The sequence below is a fragment of the Calidris pugnax genome, unplaced genomic scaffold, assembly GCF_001431845.1.
Source record: "Calidris pugnax isolate Ruff unplaced genomic scaffold, ASM143184v1 scaffold41, whole genome shotgun sequence".
NCBI lineage: Eukaryota > Metazoa > Chordata > Aves > Charadriiformes > Scolopacidae > Calidris > Calidris pugnax.
The window spans coordinates 17,116,072-17,138,403 of record NW_015094509.1 but is presented as its reverse complement, the minus strand read 5'-3'; the positions used below and the strand labels follow the sequence as shown (position 1 = coordinate 17,138,403).

The 22,332-nt window shown below is 44.8% G+C and overlaps 1 protein-coding gene across 2 annotated transcripts; it reads right to left on the bottom strand.

Moving 5' to 3' along the window:
* Positions 1-1,274: 1,274 nt before the first annotated feature.
* Positions 1,275-9,253, bottom strand: UTP23 (UTP23, small subunit (SSU) processome component, homolog (yeast)). 2 transcript variants are annotated; one of them, XM_014965156.1, is made up of 3 exons: positions 9,051-9,253; positions 5,271-5,445; positions 1,275-4,382 (listed from the first exon to the last, which is right to left on the bottom strand). In XM_014965156.1, the coding sequence occupies exons 1-3, from the start codon at positions 9,236-9,238 to the stop codon at positions 3,999-4,001; spliced, it is 747 nt and encodes a 248-aa protein (XP_014820642.1). In that variant the 5' UTR covers positions 9,239-9,253; the 3' UTR covers positions 1,275-3,998. The 2 variants fall into 2 exon arrangements, with proteins under 2 accessions (XP_014820642.1, XP_014820641.1); XM_014965155.1 differs by lacking the exon at positions 9,051-9,253 and adding an exon at positions 7,704-7,906.
* Between the last annotated feature and the right edge of the window lie 13,079 nt (positions 9,254-22,332).

Below are 22,332 nucleotides of genomic sequence, written 5' to 3'. Positions count from 1 at the left end.
GACCCATTCTTTCCTCCAGTTAACACCCAGAAACCCTCACATATATTTTTCTCTCTTCCTTGGTTTCTTTTAAATCCCAGTGACTAATGTGCTGTCTCTTTTCTTCCTCCCAGCTCTCGGCTCGGGGTTGTTTTTCATCGGACCCATGTTAACAGCTTCGTTGTTTCCCTGTATCCACAGAGAGAGCGCAGCTGCATGCTCTCCCTCGCTAAGCCCAGGAGAAGAAACCAGAAAACAAAGTCCCCCCAAGAGAGCCCAGCCAGTCTCTTCCGTAACAAGCCGAAGCAACTTTGGCAAAAGGACTGCTTCCGTGGGCAGACAGCTGAGCTCTCCCAGACAAATTTGGGGCTCAGAGGGCACAGACATAATAATTACCAGAAATACATCACACTCTCCTCTCCTGGCATTAGTCAGGCCGTTCCTAAATCACAAGGTGCAGTCTCTCTCTCGCTCCTGACTCTCTGGGCATGAAAAATTTTGCTTTCTGTCATTCTCTCCCGCTACAACTGCAATCTTTCTCCCTGAAATTATAAATGATAACACCTGCTGGGGCTCTTATTTGTTCGTTCCCCGTATCTCAGGCTGCTCCCTGTGTGAGATATTATGCCCACACAGAGGTACGAAATGTACAGTAGCTGCTTGTGAAGCTTCTATATGAAGGATGCAATGAGTATAAATAATGGTATTGTTCTGATGTTCTTCATCTTGGATCTGACAGAACATGCTCAAGAAACCCCAGGAACACACTAAAGCTGATGGAGAAGTCATTCACACCGTACCAGCGTAGCTGAAAACAAATGAGCAGGACTGCTCTGGACATCCTATTTTCCTTTCACCAGAATGTATTTATTCTTCAAGTCATACCATATTCATATTTACTTTAATGATTCATAAACATCCCAGGTTCCAGAAGCTTCTAATTAACTCATCTATTTAGTGTCGTTAACAGATGCTCAGGGAGTGATTTATTGTACAATACCGGATCACACCAACGTATAAATCCAGCCAATGGAACTGGCAGGCAGTCTGGGTAAATATCTTCTGCTGCTGGCAGCTGAGACTCTGTCCCAAATTCAGCATTAATGCCCTGCAGACTGCGGCTGAAGCATTATTGTTTGCTTCTTCTATTACTCTATAGATGTAGCATACATTGTACTGTACAACATCAGTCATTTCCCTCTTTTTTACAAAAAGATTTAGTGAGGTACCGCATAGGATTCAGGGTATACATTTATCCTGTCGGAGAAAAGAGGAAATCAATAGCCTCAAAGAAGTTTTCGCTCAAGATCCTTTTAATTTACCTCTGTCTTCATGTAGTTTCAAACCCAAAACAAGTCCCAAACAGCAAAACAATCCTAAACTTTATTAGAAAATCACACTGGGAGCCCCATCTATCCTAGAGATGTGGCTAGATCTCAAGAGGATTTATTGGTAAACAGGGGAGTGGGACTGGCCACTGCAGCTTTGGGCAGGATACGGAGCAGAGGACCTATAACAGTAGTATTTTACTTAGAAACTAGGATGGGTTTTCCTTTCAAATTTCAAAATGGTGTTGCCTGGGCAGGAGCTGTCTTCCAAAACCAAAAGGCTTAAATTATTTACCCCGCAGGAGAAGAGTTGCAGCCACCCTGCAGACAAATCTTACGGCTTTTCTCTGAAGAGCTCACTCCCTTTCCATTCCAGTTCTGCCCAATGGCAACACTGTGACTCAGTTTGTGTTAGCAAAATACTAAGGAAACACAGATAAATATTTTTTTAAATTCCTTAAGGTGGGAGTCACTAGAGGGCTGTTAAAATACTCTTTTTGGAGGGGGGGGTAATTACGCTTTTGTCTGTCTAGAGTCTTCAAAAAAAGGTATGTTGAAACTTTGTGTTTTGATGCACTAAAAGGGATTATTGTAAATAATTAGGGTATGTTTTCTGCTCAATTTTTAAAAACAGTATTTTTAGTTAAGTTACTGGGTTTTAATACACTTGTGTCTCAGAATGAGATTTTGAAGAGGAACCATCTCTGCTGTCTGCTCCAAGCTCGACTTACAGCAGTGCTTTCTGCGAGAGGGGCTTTGCAGAGGGGGAAGAAATACAAGAAATACCTAAGGGGGAATGGGAAGCAAAACTGCATTAACATGGCACCGTGCCCAAATAAGTGAAGGAGAAGGGACTATGACAGCTTGAGAAAGGTAATATATATTGAACAAATATGCTGCACATATTGCATCTTTCTAGGAGTTATTAAATTTCTCCTCAGGACCATTAGCAATCAATGTAGGAACAATGCCGTGATGAGTGTGACTTTGTAATTTTTAATTAAAGCTTTCCTCTCGAGTATAGCACCTTTCCATGCTGCTTCCATCTCTCGTGGTCGGTTCCCAAGGTGCACATGGAACAAGAAAGGCAGAGTCCGCTCCCCCCAGCTGTGTTAGAACAGCTTCCAGCCGGGGACACAGCAGCAGAGCACCCTGCCGCACGCAGAGCACACCCAGGAACCTCTCCTGCCCCGGCTGGGAGCAGCCTCTGCAGATCCCAGGGAACGACCCTGCAGTTTCCCCCAAAACTGGCCAACTCCCATCACTCCCGCTGGTTTCTCAAACTCCACAGAACAACTGGCCTTATAATTTGAAAAGCCAACAGAAAGCAGCGTACACTATAGCTGCCTATGTACTCCAGACATCCAACAATTAGATCTGTTAAGTAGAAACACACTGAGAAAAGTTAAGTATCTGGCAAAGCGAAGACTGGGAACACTGTGACAGCAAACTGATGCCACAGCAGGTACTATTCTACTATGCGTACCCCTCTTACGTCATCCCAGTCACTCACTTCTGCCTCTCAATGCCACCAAACATGCCAGGTAAGGCAAATAGCTACTAAAGAAAATCAGGTACTTGAAACAATTTTGGCAGTTCCCTCCTCCAGCCCTCATAGAATTGTCTAGGTTGGAAAGGACCTTTCAGATCATCAGGTCCAACCATCAACCTACCACTGACAAAACCATCACTAAACCATCTCACTAAGCTCTATGTCTAATTTATAATACCTTCAGGGATGGCAACTTGACCGCTTCCCTGGGCAGCCTGTTCCAGTGCTTGACAACCCTTTCAGTGAGGAATTTTTTCTTAATACCCAATCTAAACCTCCACCGGCGCCACTTGAGGCCATTTCCTCTTGTCCCAAGTTCTGTTCACTGTTCTGCTTACAGGACAATGAAACACGCAACAGGGTCCGAGTCCCAGCACCTCCAATGAGCTCTGTCCCAGGACTCCTCCACAGCTGTGCTACCCTGTGATGGCACTGGGTGTTAGGCAGGGCTTTGATTCAGCATTTCCAAGCTGCATTCTTCCTATTTAAAAAGGAAGAATAAACTAGAGATAAACTAGACATGCTAGAGATGCCATTATAATGTCAGGAATATCAACACAATCACGCACCCTTCAGGATCTTCTTCATAAATAAGAATCATGCACAGTAGACATACCAGTTCACGTGGAGTTTACAGAGTAATTTAGGCTGGAAGGGACTTCTTGAGGGCACCTGGGCACTTTGCAAAAGAGTTAACTTTTGTATTCAAACAATACAAATAAAATACTATGTTCTTATAGGTCAATTCCACATTCTGTAACAGAACAACTGTCAAAACCAGTTTAGCAAGAATTGCAACCCAGATTTAGAAAGAAGTCCAGCATCCCACCAAAAGCCATATGAAACCCAAGAAGCATTTCTAAAAAATTGCCTCTGATCACATAAACCCTCTGGCAAGAATCAAGATGTTGAAATGATGAGGGTTCCTAAATATTTTGTCAGAGACCCACTTTCTAAACAATAGAATAAATTATTAAGACAATAACCTGCAAATGTTGAGATGCAATAAGAAGCAGTAACACCTTATAAAAATAAGTTTTTATATTAGCGACTTGATTTCACATTACATACTGCATATTAATCTTTCTTTTTGCAAGCTCAAACAAAGTTCAAGTCCTGCATTGTTCACAAAGATGGGTTTATTCTTCTCCACTCTTCTGCACTGACTGCACAGCTTCTGCTTTAACCCTAATTCGCTTTCTTTTTCTTCTTTTCTTCTTTTCAGCAGAAGGCTCCTGACCCTCCTGTGTTTTCTTTTTCTTCTTCAGACAGCTGAGAGGATTGGGGCCACCTGCCCTTTTACGTTTTCTTCTCTTTTCACCTTCTTGCTTTGCTAGTCCTTCTTTTTCTTTAAGCTGCACAATACTTTGTTTTTGGTGCTCTGGAACAAGCTCATTCATCTGCAACTTTTGAACAAATGCCAAAGATTTAGGAGAAGGTTTGTCTAGCACCATAGTGTTCTGAATAATAAAGAGGAGAGGAACGCCAGCCTTCTTTTTCACTTTGTTTGCTAACTCCTGGTCCTGTAAAATTAAATACTTCAGTCAATATTTTGGGATTAAATGATATTTGCAATTCAAATGAACCTACTTTTAATACAAAACTATGAAGATAAATTACGTTATGAAAAAGATAAGAAACTTAATCTAGTAGATTTATGTGGCAGTGCCTTTCAGAGCAATTTATATTTCAATTCCTCTCCTTCTGATTAGCTGTACTTCTGACAAAAAATTTATTAACATTTCCTTTTTTCATGCTTTCTGAGGAAAAAGTACCAGTTCATTGGTATGCAGTCCACCACTTCACAAGAAGTAACACAATTTCTTTGTAACAAGTAATTTTAAACTCCTTATATCTTACGTAAGTATACAGAATTCTACTGTAAACCATTTTTATATATTGTATATTATTTATACATAGAGTCCCAATGACAGACCTAAGAAAAAACCTGCCTTTCTTATTTGTACACAAGTTCTATCTTTATTGCCTAGGTAAAACTTCCAAAATTTCTTAAAACTGAAATGCTATGGTTGTTCAACACTTAATTTCACTTTTCAGACTATTGTGCAAATCAGTTCAGGGCAGGGGATGCACACACAAGCAATATGCAAATTAACATTAATCAGTTGTTTACTTACATGTCAATAGGTAATCAATTTGTTTTATACACTTTCTGCTAAACTAAGCAATATTCTTCCAGGGTAGGAAAAAATCTAGTTGTTCGAGTAAGACAAAAGATTCCCTGCTTCATAACTAGCAAATACGTTTAAGAGTGAGTAAGGCTTTACAAGATTAATTCCCACATGCTATTTAACAAATCTCATAATCAAGGCTTCTGCAGGTTTCCTTATCCTTCGGTATCAAAGGACCACTTCAAATGAAATGGAGTTATGTTTTCCATGAGCACTTACCTGTGTAGCGATGAAGAAGTGATGAGGGTTGCCTTCTTCAATCATGGAAAGTAAACAGGCCGAACCACCCACAGGATCCTTGTGGTGAGAACAGCTTCGAAGTTGAAATCTTTGGGCAATTAATTTTGCTCCATACAGTGCCTTCCCCAGCGATTCCAGTTCTTTTAGAACACATCTGAGAACCAAAACCAACAGTGATTTCTAAATGAGAAAACAACTACACATTTTTCACAACAGCAAAAGGTTGACATGAGTTAATTACGAACAAGCAATGCTCTGTTGTTCAGGATTCTATGATTTCAGTAACCTGAAAGCAGTAGCCCCTCTGAAGACACATGCGAGATTTCCTCAATTCCAAACAAGAGTTACCAGTAACAACGTTAAGTTATATCAAATGATTTTAAAATATTTTGTATCAGTGCCAATGCTAAGCCCTTTACATTTATGTTCAGCTACCACCTAGCATATGAACTATTACTTAACAAATAAAATTATTGAACTAGCACAAACTGATTAATGACTGCGTGCAAGTTAAACTCTGTATTAGCATCCATCACCTGGCTTCAAGCTTGCTATGACAATCCAACTGACTCTAGCAGCAGAAGAAAAAAGACTGTCCATGTGATTAAAAATCTGGAAGTTTATGGCTCCACAGCATTCCAACTTGACAATAAGATGCAAACTTAAAATTTTCCTCTTAAAAGGACTCAGAGCAGATGTTCACATGCGACAGTGTGGCAGTCTATGAGGGTGCTACCTCGGATACTCAGGAATGAACAGGAGATGAAACCTAACCTACTCCGTCCACTGAGTCTTATTGTTAAATGTGGACAGTGACAGGAATGCATGGCCTTGAAATACAGCTTCAAGGACATGGTAGCAACTATTTTTCTTTACAGAGAAGAGAGTTTAACCTTTGAGGACAGTCTCTGTGGAGACTTGAGCCTGTTCTTTTTGCAAAGACTCTCACAGTGAGCCAGATCATTTCCTCAGGGAAGCTCTGGTCGTGCCATTGAGGTGCTGCCTCACCATCTTAGCATTCTGACAGCAGAGACAGCTGCCCTAAGTGAAAACAGGCCAAAAAGACCAAAAGATATTGCTACAAGAAGTAAGGAAGAAGTGACATTTAGATATGACTGGAATACAGTCTGGATCAGTGATTCCCAAACCTTTCTCAACTAAGGTCATGACTTGATACTATCTACTGTTTAGAAGTACAGGCCAATTCTGTGTGCTTTGCAAGGGTATACATCTTCCTGATATTTTCAGTATTTGCCTCCACAATGGGCAGTTGGCTATTCTGTCACTACAGAAATCCAAACGCAGGAGAGGAAGGTGATTCTACCCCTCTACTCCTCTCATGAGACCCCACCCGGAGTACTGCATCCAGCTATGGGGCCCCCAACACAAGGACATGGATCTATTGGAGTGAGTCCAGAGGAGGGCCACAAAAATGATCAGAGGGATGGAGCACCTATGCTATGAGGACAGGATGAGGGAATTGCGGTTGTTTTGCCTGGAGGAAGCTCCAGGGACATCCTATAATGCCCTTCCAGTACCTGAAGGGGACCTACAGGAGAGATGGGGAGGGTCTCTTTGTCAGGGAGTGTAGTGATAGGATGAAGGGTAATGGTTTTAAACTGAAAGAGGGGAGATGTAGATATTAGGAGAAAATTCTGTGAGGGTGGTGAGGCACTGGAACAGGTTGCCCAGGAAGGTCATGGATGCCCCATCCCTGGAGGTGTTCAAGGCCAGGCTGGATGGGGCATTGAGCGACCTGGTCTGGTGGGAGATGTCCCTGCCCACGGCAGGGGGTTGGAACTGGATGATCGTTAAGGTCCCTTCCAACTCTGACCATTCTGTGATTGTATGATTTCACCGTATGCAATATACAAAGTCAAGTAAAAACAAAGACAACCTCAAGGCGACTTAAGACGCTTAGTGTGTGTGCTTCACCTCCACGCCTTTGCCTGGACATCCCTGTTCTCCCTTGAGAACAGCTACTTTGGGAACAGCCCCTCGCTGACAAGCCGAGGCTCCAGACACCTGGTCACTCCCCCCTGCCCAGGGGATCCGACCTCGCCCCGCTCTCACTCTCCCGGGCAGCGGCCGGGAGCGGCCCGGCCCGACCCTCCGCACACCCCGGGGTTACCCCTCGCCCCTCAGTTTCCCTCACTCTCGGCACGGCAGCCCACGGCCACACCTCCCCATCGCCCTCAGGCCCACCGCCGGGCCGCCCCCGCGGCCCCCTCCCCACCGCCGGGGCGGGATGGGGGGAGACCGAAGGCCGGAGGGCGGCCATGAGGCGCCGCCAGCTCCCCCACGCATGCGCACGGCGCCGGGCGGCCTCCAGCCCTCGCCGTGGTCCCGGTCCCCGTCCCCGGGCCTGCACGCCGGGACTGCCCGGCGCCCCTTCCCCCGCCCCGGCCTTACCGGGTGGTGCAGAGCTGGGTGGCGCCCCCCAAGTAGCCGGGCAGCTGCTCCCGGATCTGGATCTTGTTGCGGAGCGCGGCCTGGCAGAAGGTGCCGTCCAGCAGCACCTGGAAGGGCTCGCGGAAGTGGAAGTTGTGCTTGTAGAAGCCCATGTTCTTCTTGGCGTGCTTCTGCCGCTTCAGCTTCATGGCGGCTCCCCCGGAAGCCGCGGCCGAGCGGGGCGGGGAGGGGCGAGGCCTGCGCGGCCTCCCGCCCCCCCCACGCCGGGGCCTGAGGGAGCGGGGGCCGGGGCGAGCAGGGCCGGGGGCTGGGCGAGGGTCTCCCCTCCGGCTGCGGTGTGTGGGGTGCCTGCGGGAGCGGCCCGCGCTCCTGCCCGCCCTGCGAGGGGGCTGCAGGGGGTCCCGGGCACCATCGGTCACCTGAGGACTCGATGGGGGTCGGGGCCTTGGTCCCAAGTAGCAGGGGGTAGGACAAGTGGTAGGACAAAGGGAGACGGCCTCAGGGGTCTCTTTGTCAGGGAGTGTAGTGATAGGATGAAGGGTAATGGTTTTAAACTGAAAGAGGGGAGATGTAGATATTAGGAGAAAATTCTGTGAGGGTGGTGAGGCACTGGAACAGGTTGCCCAGGAAGGTCATGGATGCCCCATCCCTGGAGGTGTTCAAGGCCAGGCTGGATGGGGCATTGAGCGACCTGGTCTGGTGGGAGATGTCCCTGCCCACGGCAGGGGGTTGGAACTGGATGATCGTTAAGGTCCCTTCCAACTCTGACCATTCTGTGATTGTATGATTTCACCGTATGCAATATACAAAGTCAAGTAAAAACAAAGACAACCTCAAGGCGACTTAAGACGCTTAGTGTGTGTGCTTCACCTCCACGCCTTTGCCTGGACATCCCTGTTCTCCCTTGAGAACAGCTACTTTGGGAACAGCCCCTCGCTGACAAGCCGAGGCTCCAGACACCTGGTCACTCCCCCCTGCCCAGGGGATCCGACCTCGCCCCGCTCTCACTCTCCCGGGCAGCGGCCGGGAGCGGCCCGGCCCGACCCTCCGCACACCCCGGGGTTACCCCTCGCCCCTCAGTTTCCCTCACTCTCGGCACGGCAGCCCACGGCCACACCTCCCCATCGCCCTCAGGCCCACCGCCGGGCCGCCCCCGCGGCCCCCTCCCCACCGCCGGGGCGGGATGGGGGGAGACCGAAGGCCGGAGGGCGGCCATGAGGCGCCGCCAGCTCCCCCACGCATGCGCACGGCGCCGGGCGGCCTCCAGCCCTCGCCGTGGTCCCGGTCCCCGTCCCCGGGCCTGCACGCCGGGACTGCCCGGCGCCCCTTCCCCCGCCCCGGCCTTACCGGGTGGTGCAGAGCTGGGTGGCGCCCCCCAAGTAGCCGGGCAGCTGCTCCCGGATCTGGATCTTGTTGCGGAGCGCGGCCTGGCAGAAGGTGCCGTCCAGCAGCACCTGGAAGGGCTCGCGGAAGTGGAAGTTGTGCTTGTAGAAGCCCATGTTCTTCTTGGCGTGCTTCTGCCGCTTCAGCTTCATGGCGGCTCCCCCGGAAGCCGCGGCCGAGCGGGGCGGGGAGGGGCGAGGCCTGCGCGGCCTCCCGCCCCCCCCACGCCGGGGCCTGAGGGAGCGGGGGCCGGGGCGAGCAGGGCCGGGGGCTGGGCGAGGGTCTCCCCTCCGGCTGCGGTGTGTGGGGTGCCTGCGGGAGCGGCCCGCGCTCCTGCCCGCCCTGCGAGGGGGCTGCAGGGGGTCCCGGGCACCATCGGTCACCTGAGGACTCGATGGGGGTCGGGGCCTTGGTCCCAAGTAGCAGGGGGTAGGACAAGTGGTAGGACAAAGGGAGACGGCCTCAGGTTGCGCCAGGGGAAGTTTAGGATGGATATTAGGAAAAAATTCTTCACCGAAAGGGTTGTCAAGCACTGGAACAGGCTGCCCAGGGAAGTGGTGGAATCGCCATCCCTGGAGGTAATTAAAAGATGGGTAGATGTGGCACTTGGGGACATGGTTTAGTGGTGGACTTGGCAGTGTTAGGTTAATGCTTGGACTCAATGATCTTAAAGGTCTTTTTCTGACCCAAATGATTCTGTGATGTGGTTTTGGAGAGATGAAATCATAGAATCATAAAATAGTTTGGGTTGGAAGGGACCTTTTAAAGGTCATCCAATCCAACCCCTCTGCAATGAGCAGGGACATCTTCCACTAGATGAGGTTGCTCAGAGCCCCGTCCAACCTGGCCTTGAATGTTTCCTGGGACGGGGCATCTACCACCTCTCTGGGCAATTTGTTGGACTCAATCTTAAAGGTCTCTTACCAAAACAATTCTATGATTACCCTGTGTTTTGCGGTACTACGCTAGCTCCTGCCGTTTGCTAAGGTCAGAAAGACACACAGTTTTCTTTTTTCTAGTTCAGTATAATGATTAAAGTACAATTACCATCCCGGAGACTGTAGTTTAATCATGCATTGGCATACTTACCTTGGGAAAGCTTATTCAATACCTGCCTATGTTGTTTGCCTGTACTGGCTACATCAACATAAGCTCTATGTGCACAAAATTGAAGTTGAAAAGCATATATTCTACATTTTAATACTCCTCATTTTTTCCAATGACAAATAGAAAATTTACTTTCGCTGAAGCCTAGGGAATCGGCTCTCATTCAGCAAGCTAGATTGCACAAACTCCTCCCTGGCTGACAGAAAACATGAGCACACCAGACATCTGGCAGTTAAGAAGCTGAACTTAATGCCTGCATTTCAGGCAGGCAAAGGGATATGATATCATAACACCATCAAAATAATAATTAGAGACATCTGTCTTGCTGTGCAGGTACAATGGCAGACATCATTCTGCCAGGAACAACTGTATTGCAAGTGAAATTTGTAGCTACCTGCCAGTTAGCTCACTGTAATCAGTCAGACAGCTCTCAGGTCATTTAAGCAGATACCCACCTGTCATATTGGTCTTTTTGCTACCAGATAGACACGGGAAACATCTGCTTCTAAGCAGGTTAGTTAGTGTTAAGAGAAACTGAAAAATAATGCACTTAATTACTGTTCTAGAAATTGAAAAGTTTAAGTGGGAAGATATTTTAAAGTGCTCCAGGATAAACAGTGGGTAGAACAGGTGATAGAGAGTATTTTCCATAAGATATGACTGTGCTGTTGACAGTATTTTTTTTTTCTGTGTTGCATTAAAAGGTGTTTTGTGTCTATTTCAGAGCTGGGAGCTCTGAACAGCTCAGTGTTTCCTTGTCTCAGATCCTGCCAAAGGCCTTCACTGGGACAGCATCGCAAAGCTGTTAAGATAAATGATTCCCTCTTTCAGAGCCCTGCTAAAGGCCTTCGCTGAAACAGTTCAACATGTGCCTGTTTCAAAGCCCCGCAAAGGACTTTCACTGAGACAGCTTGCCAGGCTGAAAAGATAAAATGATTTATTGAAGTGACAGGTAAAACAGATTTGGGATTGCCATTGATAAATGCACTGGCTGCTATAGCCCTAATCCACTACAATGATGCTAGCAAAATAAATGAATAAATGAGTAAACGAACAAATGAATAAATAAGTAAATGAACAAATGAATAAATGAGTAAATGAATAAATTCTATCCTGGGAGTTCTTTCACCAAGAATGCAAGATGCAATGCTTACCAAGCAGCTACCCTCTCTTGATAGAGGAAGAGGAGCACAGCCCTCCGACTGTCCCTTCTCCATCTCAACTTCCTTCTTCCTCGGAGAAATTTCCTGATGATCGTGTGTAGGTGCGAGTATGTATATCCAGCTACCCTCTGTATTGCCCCTTATATCCTAACCTTATCTGATCCCCTCCCTGGGGTGATGTTTTAGCATGATTTGGGTGGAGAGTCAGCTGCCATAGTCATCTGTGTTTAGCATGTTCTTTTTGCTCATATCATACTTAGGGGTGTCAACTTTAATATTAATTTTGTGGATGTTTAAGCCAAAGGTCTCAGTCCTGGCAGTGGGCAGTGCGGCCTTCAAGATTCTTTGCTGAAGCTGTTTATTTGCTTCTTCCTTGGCTCCTGCAACTTAGAGCCAAAATAGGGCTGTGCTGCCCTCACAAGACTCCCTCCTTCAGCTGTTTTCACACCGAGTGCATCAGCACTGTTAACCTCTTCTCTACCAAGTTCCCACATTCTGTCATTAAATCCTTCTTTGAGGTGTCTTCAGGGCACAGTTTCACATGCTCATGAGTATCACGGACACACAAAGATACAGGTCTTATTCTATAAGGTGATACATTGAATTCATTGGTCTTTATTATTCAGTCTTATGGCTGACGTATTCCCTTCCTGGCATGGTGTTTCTGTTCCTCTGTGGAACTTTGCAGTTTCATTATTAAAAAAATTGGACAAAACCACTCAGTGAGACTCCAAAGTAAAACCTTATTAGATTTTTTCCTTCTTTTTTTTTTTTTTCTCTCCAAATTAATTGTCCAAAGACAGGCAGTTATTGGTTATTAAGAATACTTTGCCAGCACATCTCGCAGTGGAACTGCCATCTAGAAAGTGGAGTCTGCAATGGTAACAGCTGCTATTGCAGAATGGACATAAAAAGGAGAAGTAAATGAGAACTTGAACTAGTCATCATTTTGCACTAAATACAAAGTAAAATATGATGCAGAGTAGGTTGTTAAATACCATTGTGATGACAGTGATGACATACTCCTTCACTGTTTGTTTGGGAAATAGTACCATCACAGACAAGTTGTAATGCCGTTGGTATGGTAAAATATGTTGAGAAGGCTGGCCAGCAGGCAAAACAACAGCACAGATTTCTGCTGCTTCGTTGTGCAGAGGATAGCGTTAATTGTATGATAAACTGCTTGCAGTACCATTCTGTAAATTGTATTTCACTTCTATGCAATCCTTTTAAAGTTTCTTTTTGATAAATGTTAAGTGTTGAAATTAACGTCTGTAGGAATACTATAGCAATGCAGAGAAGTTTAAGTTTTCAACATTTTCTTTGATGGTTTGACAGTATCTTACATATAAGAAAATTCTCCATTTTCCTTTTAAGTCCAATTATTTTACTATTCCCATGAGCAATCTGTAGAGTGGATTTTTTAAAAATTAGCCTAAGGATCTTATGGGAGCTGCTGAATCCAGTGGTCTCCAGGACTGGGGGGTTGCTGCTCCTGGCTGCTGAAGACCACCCATGTCCACTCTTTGGACCGGGAGGGGTCTTAGGCTTACATGTGTCCTGCACAAGCATATGCACACACACACACACATACACACAACACACACAGAGGACATATATAATATAAGCACAGCCAGTGAATCAGACCACTGTCTGCTCACACGTGAGCCCCCCTCCTCCCCATTTTCCTAGATGTCCCCCTAGATCCACCCTGATCCTTCCTTTCCCTGTCTTTGACTATTCTGTGAACATCCTGTAGTAAATTTTGCATAATGCCACAAGCCTCTGCTGATATCCCATAAAAAGTTTTGCAGAGTGCCATACACCCCCTCATAAAACTCATGATAATCATGTTTTCCCCCTCTTGCCAGTGATGAAGGTCAGGTTGATTGTCTTCAGGGTGGCTATCTCGGTACCTCCTTTACTGGCCTGAGGAGTTAATGCTCTTCACCATTGTCTTGGTTACTGCCTGCTTATTTGGCATTATTTTTTTGTGTGTCTGTGTGTGTTTAATATATCACTTTCCTTCTTATTTCTTTTATACTAAATAATCCTTAAGCAGATGACTTAATGAAGCAAGTGGTCTGGCATTGCACATACCCTTACAGAAACTGTAACACAGCAAAGCTTTTCATAAAGCTCAGAGAACAATACTTTTTGGAAATTACTTGCTATTACATTTTTAATTGAGAAGTTTCATCAGTTTTGTGGCTGCACCACTGAAAGACTTTGAGGTTTTGTTTTGTTTTGTTTTTTTTAAGTGACCCATTTTATTGAAGAACTGACAAACCAGTTGCCGTACGGATAGACTGCCCACCAGCAGCATCACTGGGGAAGTGAACCTGAGGGGGAGAGTGGAACTTGTTGATGCACTACCTTTATTAATGTGTCTTGTTTTTCCAAAGACAAGAACCAGGATCTGAAATTAGGAACTTCTTTTGCTGAAACAGAAGTTCCTGATTGCTGCCAGACTGGATACTGGTCTAGGGTACAGTTCTGCTCTAACAAAGCCATTCTTGTGATTTTAACAATAATATTAATGCCTTAAGGGTAAATACACAGTATTTATGAAAATAAGGTGTCACACTGAAGGAGACCTCCTATATATCCAAAGAACTTACCAAATCTGAGCAATGCTAGGCGTCACGGGAAGCCTGGCTTCGCCCCTTGCACTGCACACTAAACTTCCTTCAGCAGAGTATTAGCTCTTTGCAGGGAAGAGCATCTCTTGGCATATATGAGTTCAGCTCTGCTTTTGAGATACTAGGTAATGCAGCAGTAGAATTAAATAACGTAAAATTGCTGTGACATGTGGATTACTTGTAGCGAAAGCTGTTCTTTATCAAAAGAGCTTTGATGTTGGCCTAATAACAAAGATTTCCCTTAATAGCTGGCACTTGGCAAACGCTTGTATCTTGGCAAGAAAAAAGATCTCAGCTTCTGATTCTCCCAAACTTGTCCTGTGTCAGACCTTTTTCATCTGAATGTGTTGCTTTTGGGCAAATGTTGTGCTCTGTGGTTATCTGCAGTAAGTCTTAGCACCAGACATGCTTAAGTATGAAAAATAAACTGATTTACAAAAAAGAATAAGGTGGGGGTTTCAATTAGAATATTTGGAAACAAACCCATAATAAATAAACACAGGACAGTAAAAGATTGTTGGAGTGTGTCTGAAAATATTTTCCTAGGTGTATTTTTGAATTTTTCTGATGTGCATATAGGTCACAGAAGATTAATCAGTATTTAATATACTAAATTATATCTGTCAGAATGTTTATTATTAATGACTGGCTCCTCGTTTCATTGCCTTGGGGGTGGTTTTGAGCTTTTGAGTTTTAACCTTCATCGTGTACATTCATCTTTTACACTACCTATTTTTCTGTTATCTCATGGGATTGCAGCATCTGGATTCATAATAAACATGGCTGTGACAAGCCCTGGTTTTTTCTTTATAGATTGGTCCGAACTCAGCAGATGAGAATTTTCTATGTGATAAAGCTTTCCGAACCTTTCTGGCTCCACTGTTACCATAATCCTTCGTTAGAAAATTACTTCTGGCTTAATACCATAACTGCCCATCACGGTGTGTCCCACATTAACTGTCTTGTAAGTCGTACATCATAGGATGTACACATTTAACGTAGAGGTTGGGATACTGAGTTTAACTACATACTGGTGGCTTCTGCGGGCAAGAAATAGAATACAGCGGATATCTCTACAAGCTTCTAAGTGGCTGCTTATAGTAGCAAATACTTTGAAAATGCTCTGTAGGAAAAGGTTTCATGGGTAACTTTAGCTTTCTTACTAGAGCTGAAAATAATCAGTTCTTGACAGCTTCTCAAGTGTTATACCAGCTTTTCTCTCCTTTTTGTCCTTGAGATCAATTCACATGAATGATGAACAAAATCAGATCTTATCAAATTTAACTAAATCTTTTGTCTTTCTGAATAGATGCACATCACTGATACACTTCATTTAGTTTATGCAGCATTTTTGGTTGATGCAGCTCTTTAAGATGTACATGTTAAACAACTGGTTTCACACTGCTGTAAGGACACACAAGGGCATCCTCTGAGAGCAGCCTTTCCTCCCTGCACTGTTCATCAAGATCTGCACTAGTGAGTTGCCATTCTGCTGCCTCTGTGCTCGCACAGCTTGGAGAAGCACTTGTGTGACGTGAACGTGCCATGATCTTAGAAGTCTTCATGGAGTACGCAGGATTGTAACTTCAATTTGAGGAGTGGGCAGAATGCAGAAGACAGGAAGATATTGTGCCAAACACCAGTGGTGTGATAGCTGATGTGCTAGGTACAGAGTTTTGGGCCCCTTACCACAAAAAAGACATTGAGGTACTGGATCGGGTCCAGAGAAGGGCAACAGAGCTGGTGAGGGGTCTGGAGAGTAAGTCTTACACGGAGTGGCTGGGGGAGCTGGGGTTGTTCAGCCTGGAGAAGAGGAGGGTGAGGGGAGACCTTATCGCTCTCTACAACTACCTGAAAGGAGGCTGTAGCCAGGTGGGGGTTGGTCTGTTCTCCCAAGTCACAGGCGATGGGACAGGAGGAAATGGCCTCAAGTTGTGCCAGGGGAGGTTCAGATTGGATATTAGGAAAAAGTTTTACACTAAAAGGTTTATTAAGCACTGGAACAGGCTGCCCAGGGAAATGATTGAGGCACCATCCCTGGAGGTATTTAAAAAACGGGTTGACATAATTCTTACTGACATGGTTTAGTGGTTATTTTTTATCAGAGTTAGGTTGATGGTTGGACTGGATGATCTTAAAGGTCCCTTTCAACCTAGACAATTATATGATTTTATGATTCTACGCATTACATCTTGTCTCCTATTGCACCTATGAAAGAATCCATTGCTTCATTTTGAGCAGAACATCCCTCTCCCCCTTCCAGTATTTCTGATAGAAAGTAAATGTGTCAGGTCCATTTTAGTTCTATTAAACAACTACATGGTTTTCCTTTGGACATTATAGGAAGCTGGAAGACATAAGAGATTCTGGATTTTTGATATGCTTACTTCCATTTGTTTCCTCATTTCTTGTTCTCGTGTTATCTTCAGCTTGTGATAGCTTGTGTGTCATCAAGAATCAGAAGGTGCATTAGTTGATTATGAAGATAAGGCAGAACAAATTGACATCAAAAGAGAAATTATATGGAAAGCCTATCTCAGAGAAGAAATTAACATTATGGCCAAAATTGTGATTTGTACAAGAGAATTCAATTATGTTGCCTGAGATGCTACATGGGTCTTTTCACCCTTTCGTTGATTTCAGGGAGAAATCAGTTAACTCGGAACAGAGAAGTGGAATTTTTGCAGTGTGTTGATAAATGATGTATACTCTCAATGCTTACCTAATTTTCTAATTTGAATCTATAGCAAGAGTCTGGCTCTGCTTAGAAACATATAATAATTTTGTGCAAATAACTGTGTTTTACAGGCCAAAATTAGCACTTAAAAAGTCTCAGTCTTTTTTATCAAATACATTTTCTGTTAGACAATTTTTTTTGTTAATTCCTGTGTCACTTTTTTGTTCTCTTAGTTGTATGCTAAAGGTTTTGAGGTGCTATAGTAAATGACCCATTAATAATAATAATAATAAAAAAGCTATAAACACCTGGAATGTAAAAAGAGTAGATAAGACTAGAAGGTAACTGAAAACATTTATTGAAAAAAGCAGAGAAAAAGTTGAGCAGTGAAAAAAATATTTCCCCAAAAAAAGGGTTTATATTTAGTAAATGTTTCCTTAATGTGCAGAAATACCTTACTTTGCTACTGTCCGTGATTGCTGCTCCACTTCTTTTTAGCAGCAATGCTTTTACATTCAGTCAAGCATATGCTAAAAGGCTGCCTGTCTAAGAGCAAGGCTGAAACCAGGCATGGCCTCTGAAACCTCTATTCTTGCAGAAAATAAATTGAATTTTCAAAGCTCACATTCTGGTCCTGTAGTTCCTTTATTGCATTTGATGTTTGTCCCTGGGGGTGTCTATGCTGCTGCAGCTCCCACCTTTACCATTTTTCTATCATTCCTGCACCTTATTACTTTCCATTTCCTATTTCAAATAAAAAAAATACAATGAACCCAATTTCTTCACTTTGATTCTCTTAAAGAATATTAGAAAAAATTGTGGAATGGACTTCCATATTGGCACCCATAACTTCTAAAATCACAATTAGCCTCATGACAAATGCTAGTACTTAAAAATTCTTTGGCACAAAATGCCCATGCAGTGTGGAGGCTGATCTTAAATTTTCATATTGAGCTCCTCTGTGGAAAGTAATAAGCGTTTGATGAATATGTGAACCTTCAGAAGATTATGATGTAGCAGTGAAACAGAATACTGTAGAAGCTGCAGAAATAAGTATGCAAAGGGCCTAACTTCAGTGACTTGCGTCTGGCAAAGTGATCAGTGATATCTGACCAAAGTGGGGGTAGAAGCACTTACTAAGTGCTATCTTATTTATCAGGGAGAACCTTTGTTAACATGGGTTGATACGCCAGGAGACGTTTCATTTCCTTTAGACATAAAATGCTGTGGTCAGCAGCACACAGCTGGCTGGAACCCCTCAACTCCACAGGGCTTATGCACAATGCTGCTCGCTGAGGCTGTAGCTGGTAGCTGGAGTTGCCCAGGCATGGCCCGCAGCGCCTCTGAACAGAACTGCAGAAAGTGGAGGAGCAACGTCTGCACTTGACAAAACTGTATGTGCTGGGGAGACCTGAGGGTCCCTGATACTTCTCCCAACTGCTTTTTGTTTGTATACAAAGGAAAGGAAAGAAAAGAACGAGCATTTCCAAGCTCTTCAGGGCATGCTCTAGTGCCCAAGGTTATTGGTTTATGGCGAGGTGTTGAGTGTGGGATTTAGTTGGTGGGTGTGGTGTTTTTGGTGGGCGTTTGGTGTGGTGGTTTTTTTGGGTTTTTTTGTTTTGTTTTGTTTTGTTTTGTTTTGTTTTTTTGTGGTTGGACTCGATGATCTCAGAGGTCCCTTCCAACCACTAAGATTCTGTGATTCTGTGATTCTGTGATCTTGTCTGTCCCATGGCTTCTGAAATTCGATTCTTCGTGCCTTCCTCCTGTTTTCTCCCCATCCCGTGGGAGAGGGGAGGGAGTGAGAGGCTGGGGGGTGTCTGGCTCTCGGCTGTGGTCAATCCACCAGAGATACCACTGACACAGAGGGACCTTCTCATCACGGATTCTCACTCTCCCTGTGGGATATGGGAGTGCTGTGGAAGTGAGAGGCTACTATCAAAAGGTACACTGTGAATAAGAAAGATTTCAAAAGGAGCAAACAGAACGTGCCACGTGTAGAATTATGTAGAATAAGGTTTTTACTTGAACGCAGGGATTAAGTACAGCTTTATATTCACTACAGCTCTCCCAAATACAAGCCTTACTTGAATAGAATAGAATAGAATAGAATAGAATAGAATAGAATAGAATAGAATAGTTAGAATTGGAAGGGACCTTAAGACCATCTCCTTCCAACCCCCCTGCCCTGGGCAAGGACACCTCCCACCAGACCAGGTTGCTCAAAGCCCAATCCAGCCTGGCCTTGAACACCTCCAGGGATGGGGCAGCCACAGCTTCTCTGGGCAACCTGCTCCAGTTCCTCACCACCCTCACAGTGAAGAATTTCTTCTTAATATTTAATCCAAATCTCCCCTCTTTCAGTTTAAAACTGTTACCCCTTGTCCTATCGCTGCACTCCCTGATAAAGAAGTTGTTAGATATTTCATTTTTAAGCAAGGCACCCCCTGCTAAGGCAGAGTAGGTATGTTAAGTATAAAGGCACATTGAAAAAGGTCAGTGATAGATTCGTATGGAGATGTGCCACGTGCCTGTGTTTCTTGATGTTTGAAAGTTTAAGCCTGAATTCCTCATTTGAGAAAACGGAGCTTTTCTGAACTTAAAACTTCTTCTGTAAGGGTGCAAGATATTACAAGGCAATTTTAAGTCTGTGTTAGAAGAATCTGTTGCCACAGAGTTTTGGAGATTATTTTACTGGAAACAATTTCTTTTTGTAGATAATTGATGTTGTTTTAGGCAATTGTAGTTATTAGTGCAACTTGCTATTCAGGGTGCTGTTGTGTCTCAGTGCAAGTACAGACTGCTGTATATGTATCCTAAGTGATTCTTCCCTATTCCTCTATACTTTGTGATAATGAAATTAAGGTGTTCATTATGCTTAGAAATATTTGGAATTGCTGAGAGGGTAGGGAGGAAAAACACAGAATTCAGACATGGCCCCATTTACCAAGTGGTAACAAGTCCTTGCAGGTTATCCCGTCTCCGGTAACGATTCATGTGCGTGGTCGTAGCCTGCAGCACACACAAACGTGATCCCAGTTGGTTTAGCCCTAAAGGTAAAGCCAGTCTGACAATTTGGAAGGGATTATATCTTTGAACCCTTCATCAGATAATTTCCATTTAGCAAGACCAGCTCTGCTCACAGCACTGATACGCTGCAGCAGTGCCGTAGAGAAAAATGACACATCCGAATTATGCCAAGGTTTTTACTTAGGCAGGACTGGGGAATGTTTGGGGTTTGTTTGGTTCCAGTTTTCTTTTGACTGGGAGTATCATTTAAAAATGGTTAATGGAATTTGTGCACTACTTGAATTTTCTAAACTATTTTGTGATGGAATTCTTCTGTTTTGTGGTTTTCCTGAGTAGCTCGGGCAGTTAATAAGATTTTTCAGTCTGACGTCATTTTTATGTCCTCCTTTACAAGAATTCAGTATTTTCAATGGTAAAGTTTTCTATGGCCACTTGCCTGGAACTGGTGAGTTCTATAAAGCAGAAAGTTGGTATTTGTGTTTCATTTTTTATGTTAATCATAATTAACCAAATTGACTGAATTATTCTGGCAGTGTATTAAGTAATGGGAGCCCTATGCCAGTCCCTCAAATAGGGCTATTTTGGGTGCCCACAGCAACCCCTTTGAACATGCTGATGTTCTGTGCTGTAGCTACTTGTTGGGTTTTCTTTTTTTTTCTTTTTTTTTTTTTTTTTTTGTTTTTATAAATTACACTGTGTTTCTGTTCAAAAACTGATGGGCAGGAATGATATATCACATTTGTCTTATCCCAGAGATTTTCATTCCTTTTCAGATCCCTAAGAATTTGCCAGTGGTAAAACACTGCATTTACTGACAGAAAGCATGTTTTGCCTATTTAAATACCTTTCACCAACATCTTTGAAGTAGCCCACAGATCTCCAGCAGCCCATGGACTGGAGTTGAAAACCACTGTATTACCATAATACTGCTTCCCACTCTCAGTTTTCTTAATTAAAGCTATTTGATCATATTTGTAAATTAAAACTGAATATGCCTGTGTATATAACAGCAAAGTGAAATATTAACATTGAATCAAGCAACTTTGTTCTTTAGAAAAACTTCAAAAGGCAATGCCAGTGGGAGTGCAACATCCAGCCATGGAAACCTGCTAAGGGTAGGACTCAAATCTGCAACACCTACGCGATGGCTGAGCTCATCGGCCACAACACGCTGCCTTGAAATTCCACATTGTTATTGCATCAGCCTTTCTACAAACCTATTTTTTAGAGCAACGCCCCGATCCCACTGCACGCGCACACCTCAGTCTCTTTGGGGCACAATTTGACCTCAGTGATGCCGCTATTTTAAACTTCACCCTTCATCTCCATTTAACAGAATTTTTCCCAAAGGGAAATCTAAAGTGGGATTCATCAGACCTATCGTGAGGTGTTCTTCGCTCAGCTGGGTATCCAGCTCTCTTGTTAGTCAAGTTAGTTAAGGTGCTCAGTGCTATCAGTGGTGTTTAGGTTTGCCTGGTGGGAATGATTCTTATCCTAAATTCTTTGCTTGAATTTGTCCCATCCCTGATGCAGGCAGCTGGTAGGGAATATTCTTGTGATGTTTAGGCCGGCTGGAAAATGCAGATAACATCTTGGTATTGGTAAATATGTTCCCTTCCATATGTTAGAAGTCAGTGTCAGATACATTGTCGAAAAGGTTCACAGTGCATTTTTGAGGTCACGTATTTGGCACGGTGACCAGCCAGCCTTGGGGTGTTTGCTATGTCTGCCTGTCACAGCCATTCCACTTTTCAGACAGACGTGTAGGGTTGGTTTATTTTAAAGAATTTCAAATGAGCAGCAAAGCAAAAGCAACACTTAACATCTGACACAACACTAAAGCCTTTCCTGGGAACAATGTAAGTAGTTGATAGTTCAGGGTTTTCTATCTAACATTAAGATTTTGTATCCCCTGTCAGTGCACTGATGACTTATTATTCACACCCAAGACAGAGAGACATTCACCTCACTCCAGAAGCGAGTCTGCTTTTGCTAAAGCTAAAAATCCAAAGCTTTTAGATCTATTTATCTCTCGAAAGTGCTTCTCCCTCTGGTTTACTGGGTGTAGAAGCCCCCAAGGAGCAGACCCTCCCTCAGCCCAGCTGAGAACCCTCACTGCAGCTGCTGGCCGGGCCGGCTCTGGCCCAGTGGCCCAGCCGTGACTGTAGGTGGCCGTTGGCATCACTATCGCCCACGGAAGCCACGGAGAAGCACCACCTGAGGTTCCCAGGTTGGCAGACACGGTTTGCCAGGCGCCAACCGCTATGTGGGGAGGGAGGCGGGGAGGGAGGGCCCCCCGGCCCCTCTCCTGTCCCGGCTGAGGCAAGGGAGGGCACCGCCGCCCGGCACACGGCGCAGGATTTCTCCTGCTCCAGCGGGGCCTGGGGCCGCTGTGCCGGCTGGCGGGGCCGAGCGAAGGCCAGCCCGCCCGGAGACCACCCGTGGCCCTGCGGGACCGTGTCGGTGCCATGCGGCCGGGGCCGGGCCAGGGGGGAGCGGGCCGATGGCGGTACCGCGCATGCGCCGCGCCCGCCCCTCCCGCGGGTTTCCGCCCGGAGCCGTTTCCCCGCGCGCCGCCGCCGCCGCTTCCGCTGTTTCGTTTTCCTCTTTCCGGGCGGTGCGAGGGG

Bases quoted from the DNA above. Each gene is read 5' to 3' on its own strand.
- UTP23 (XM_014965156.1), bottom strand. From the start codon at position 9,238: ATGAAGCTGAAGCGGCAGAAGCACGCCAAGAAGAACATGGGCTTCTAC. The intron at 5,446-9,050 runs GTAAGGCCGGGG...TTTGGTTCTCAG, and splicing joins ACCCAGCTCTGCACCACCCG to ATGTGTTCTAAAAGAACTGG. The intron at 4,383-5,270 runs GTAAGTGCTCAT...TTAATTTTACAG, and splicing joins ACTTCTTCATCGCTACACAG to GACCAGGAGTTAGCAAACAA.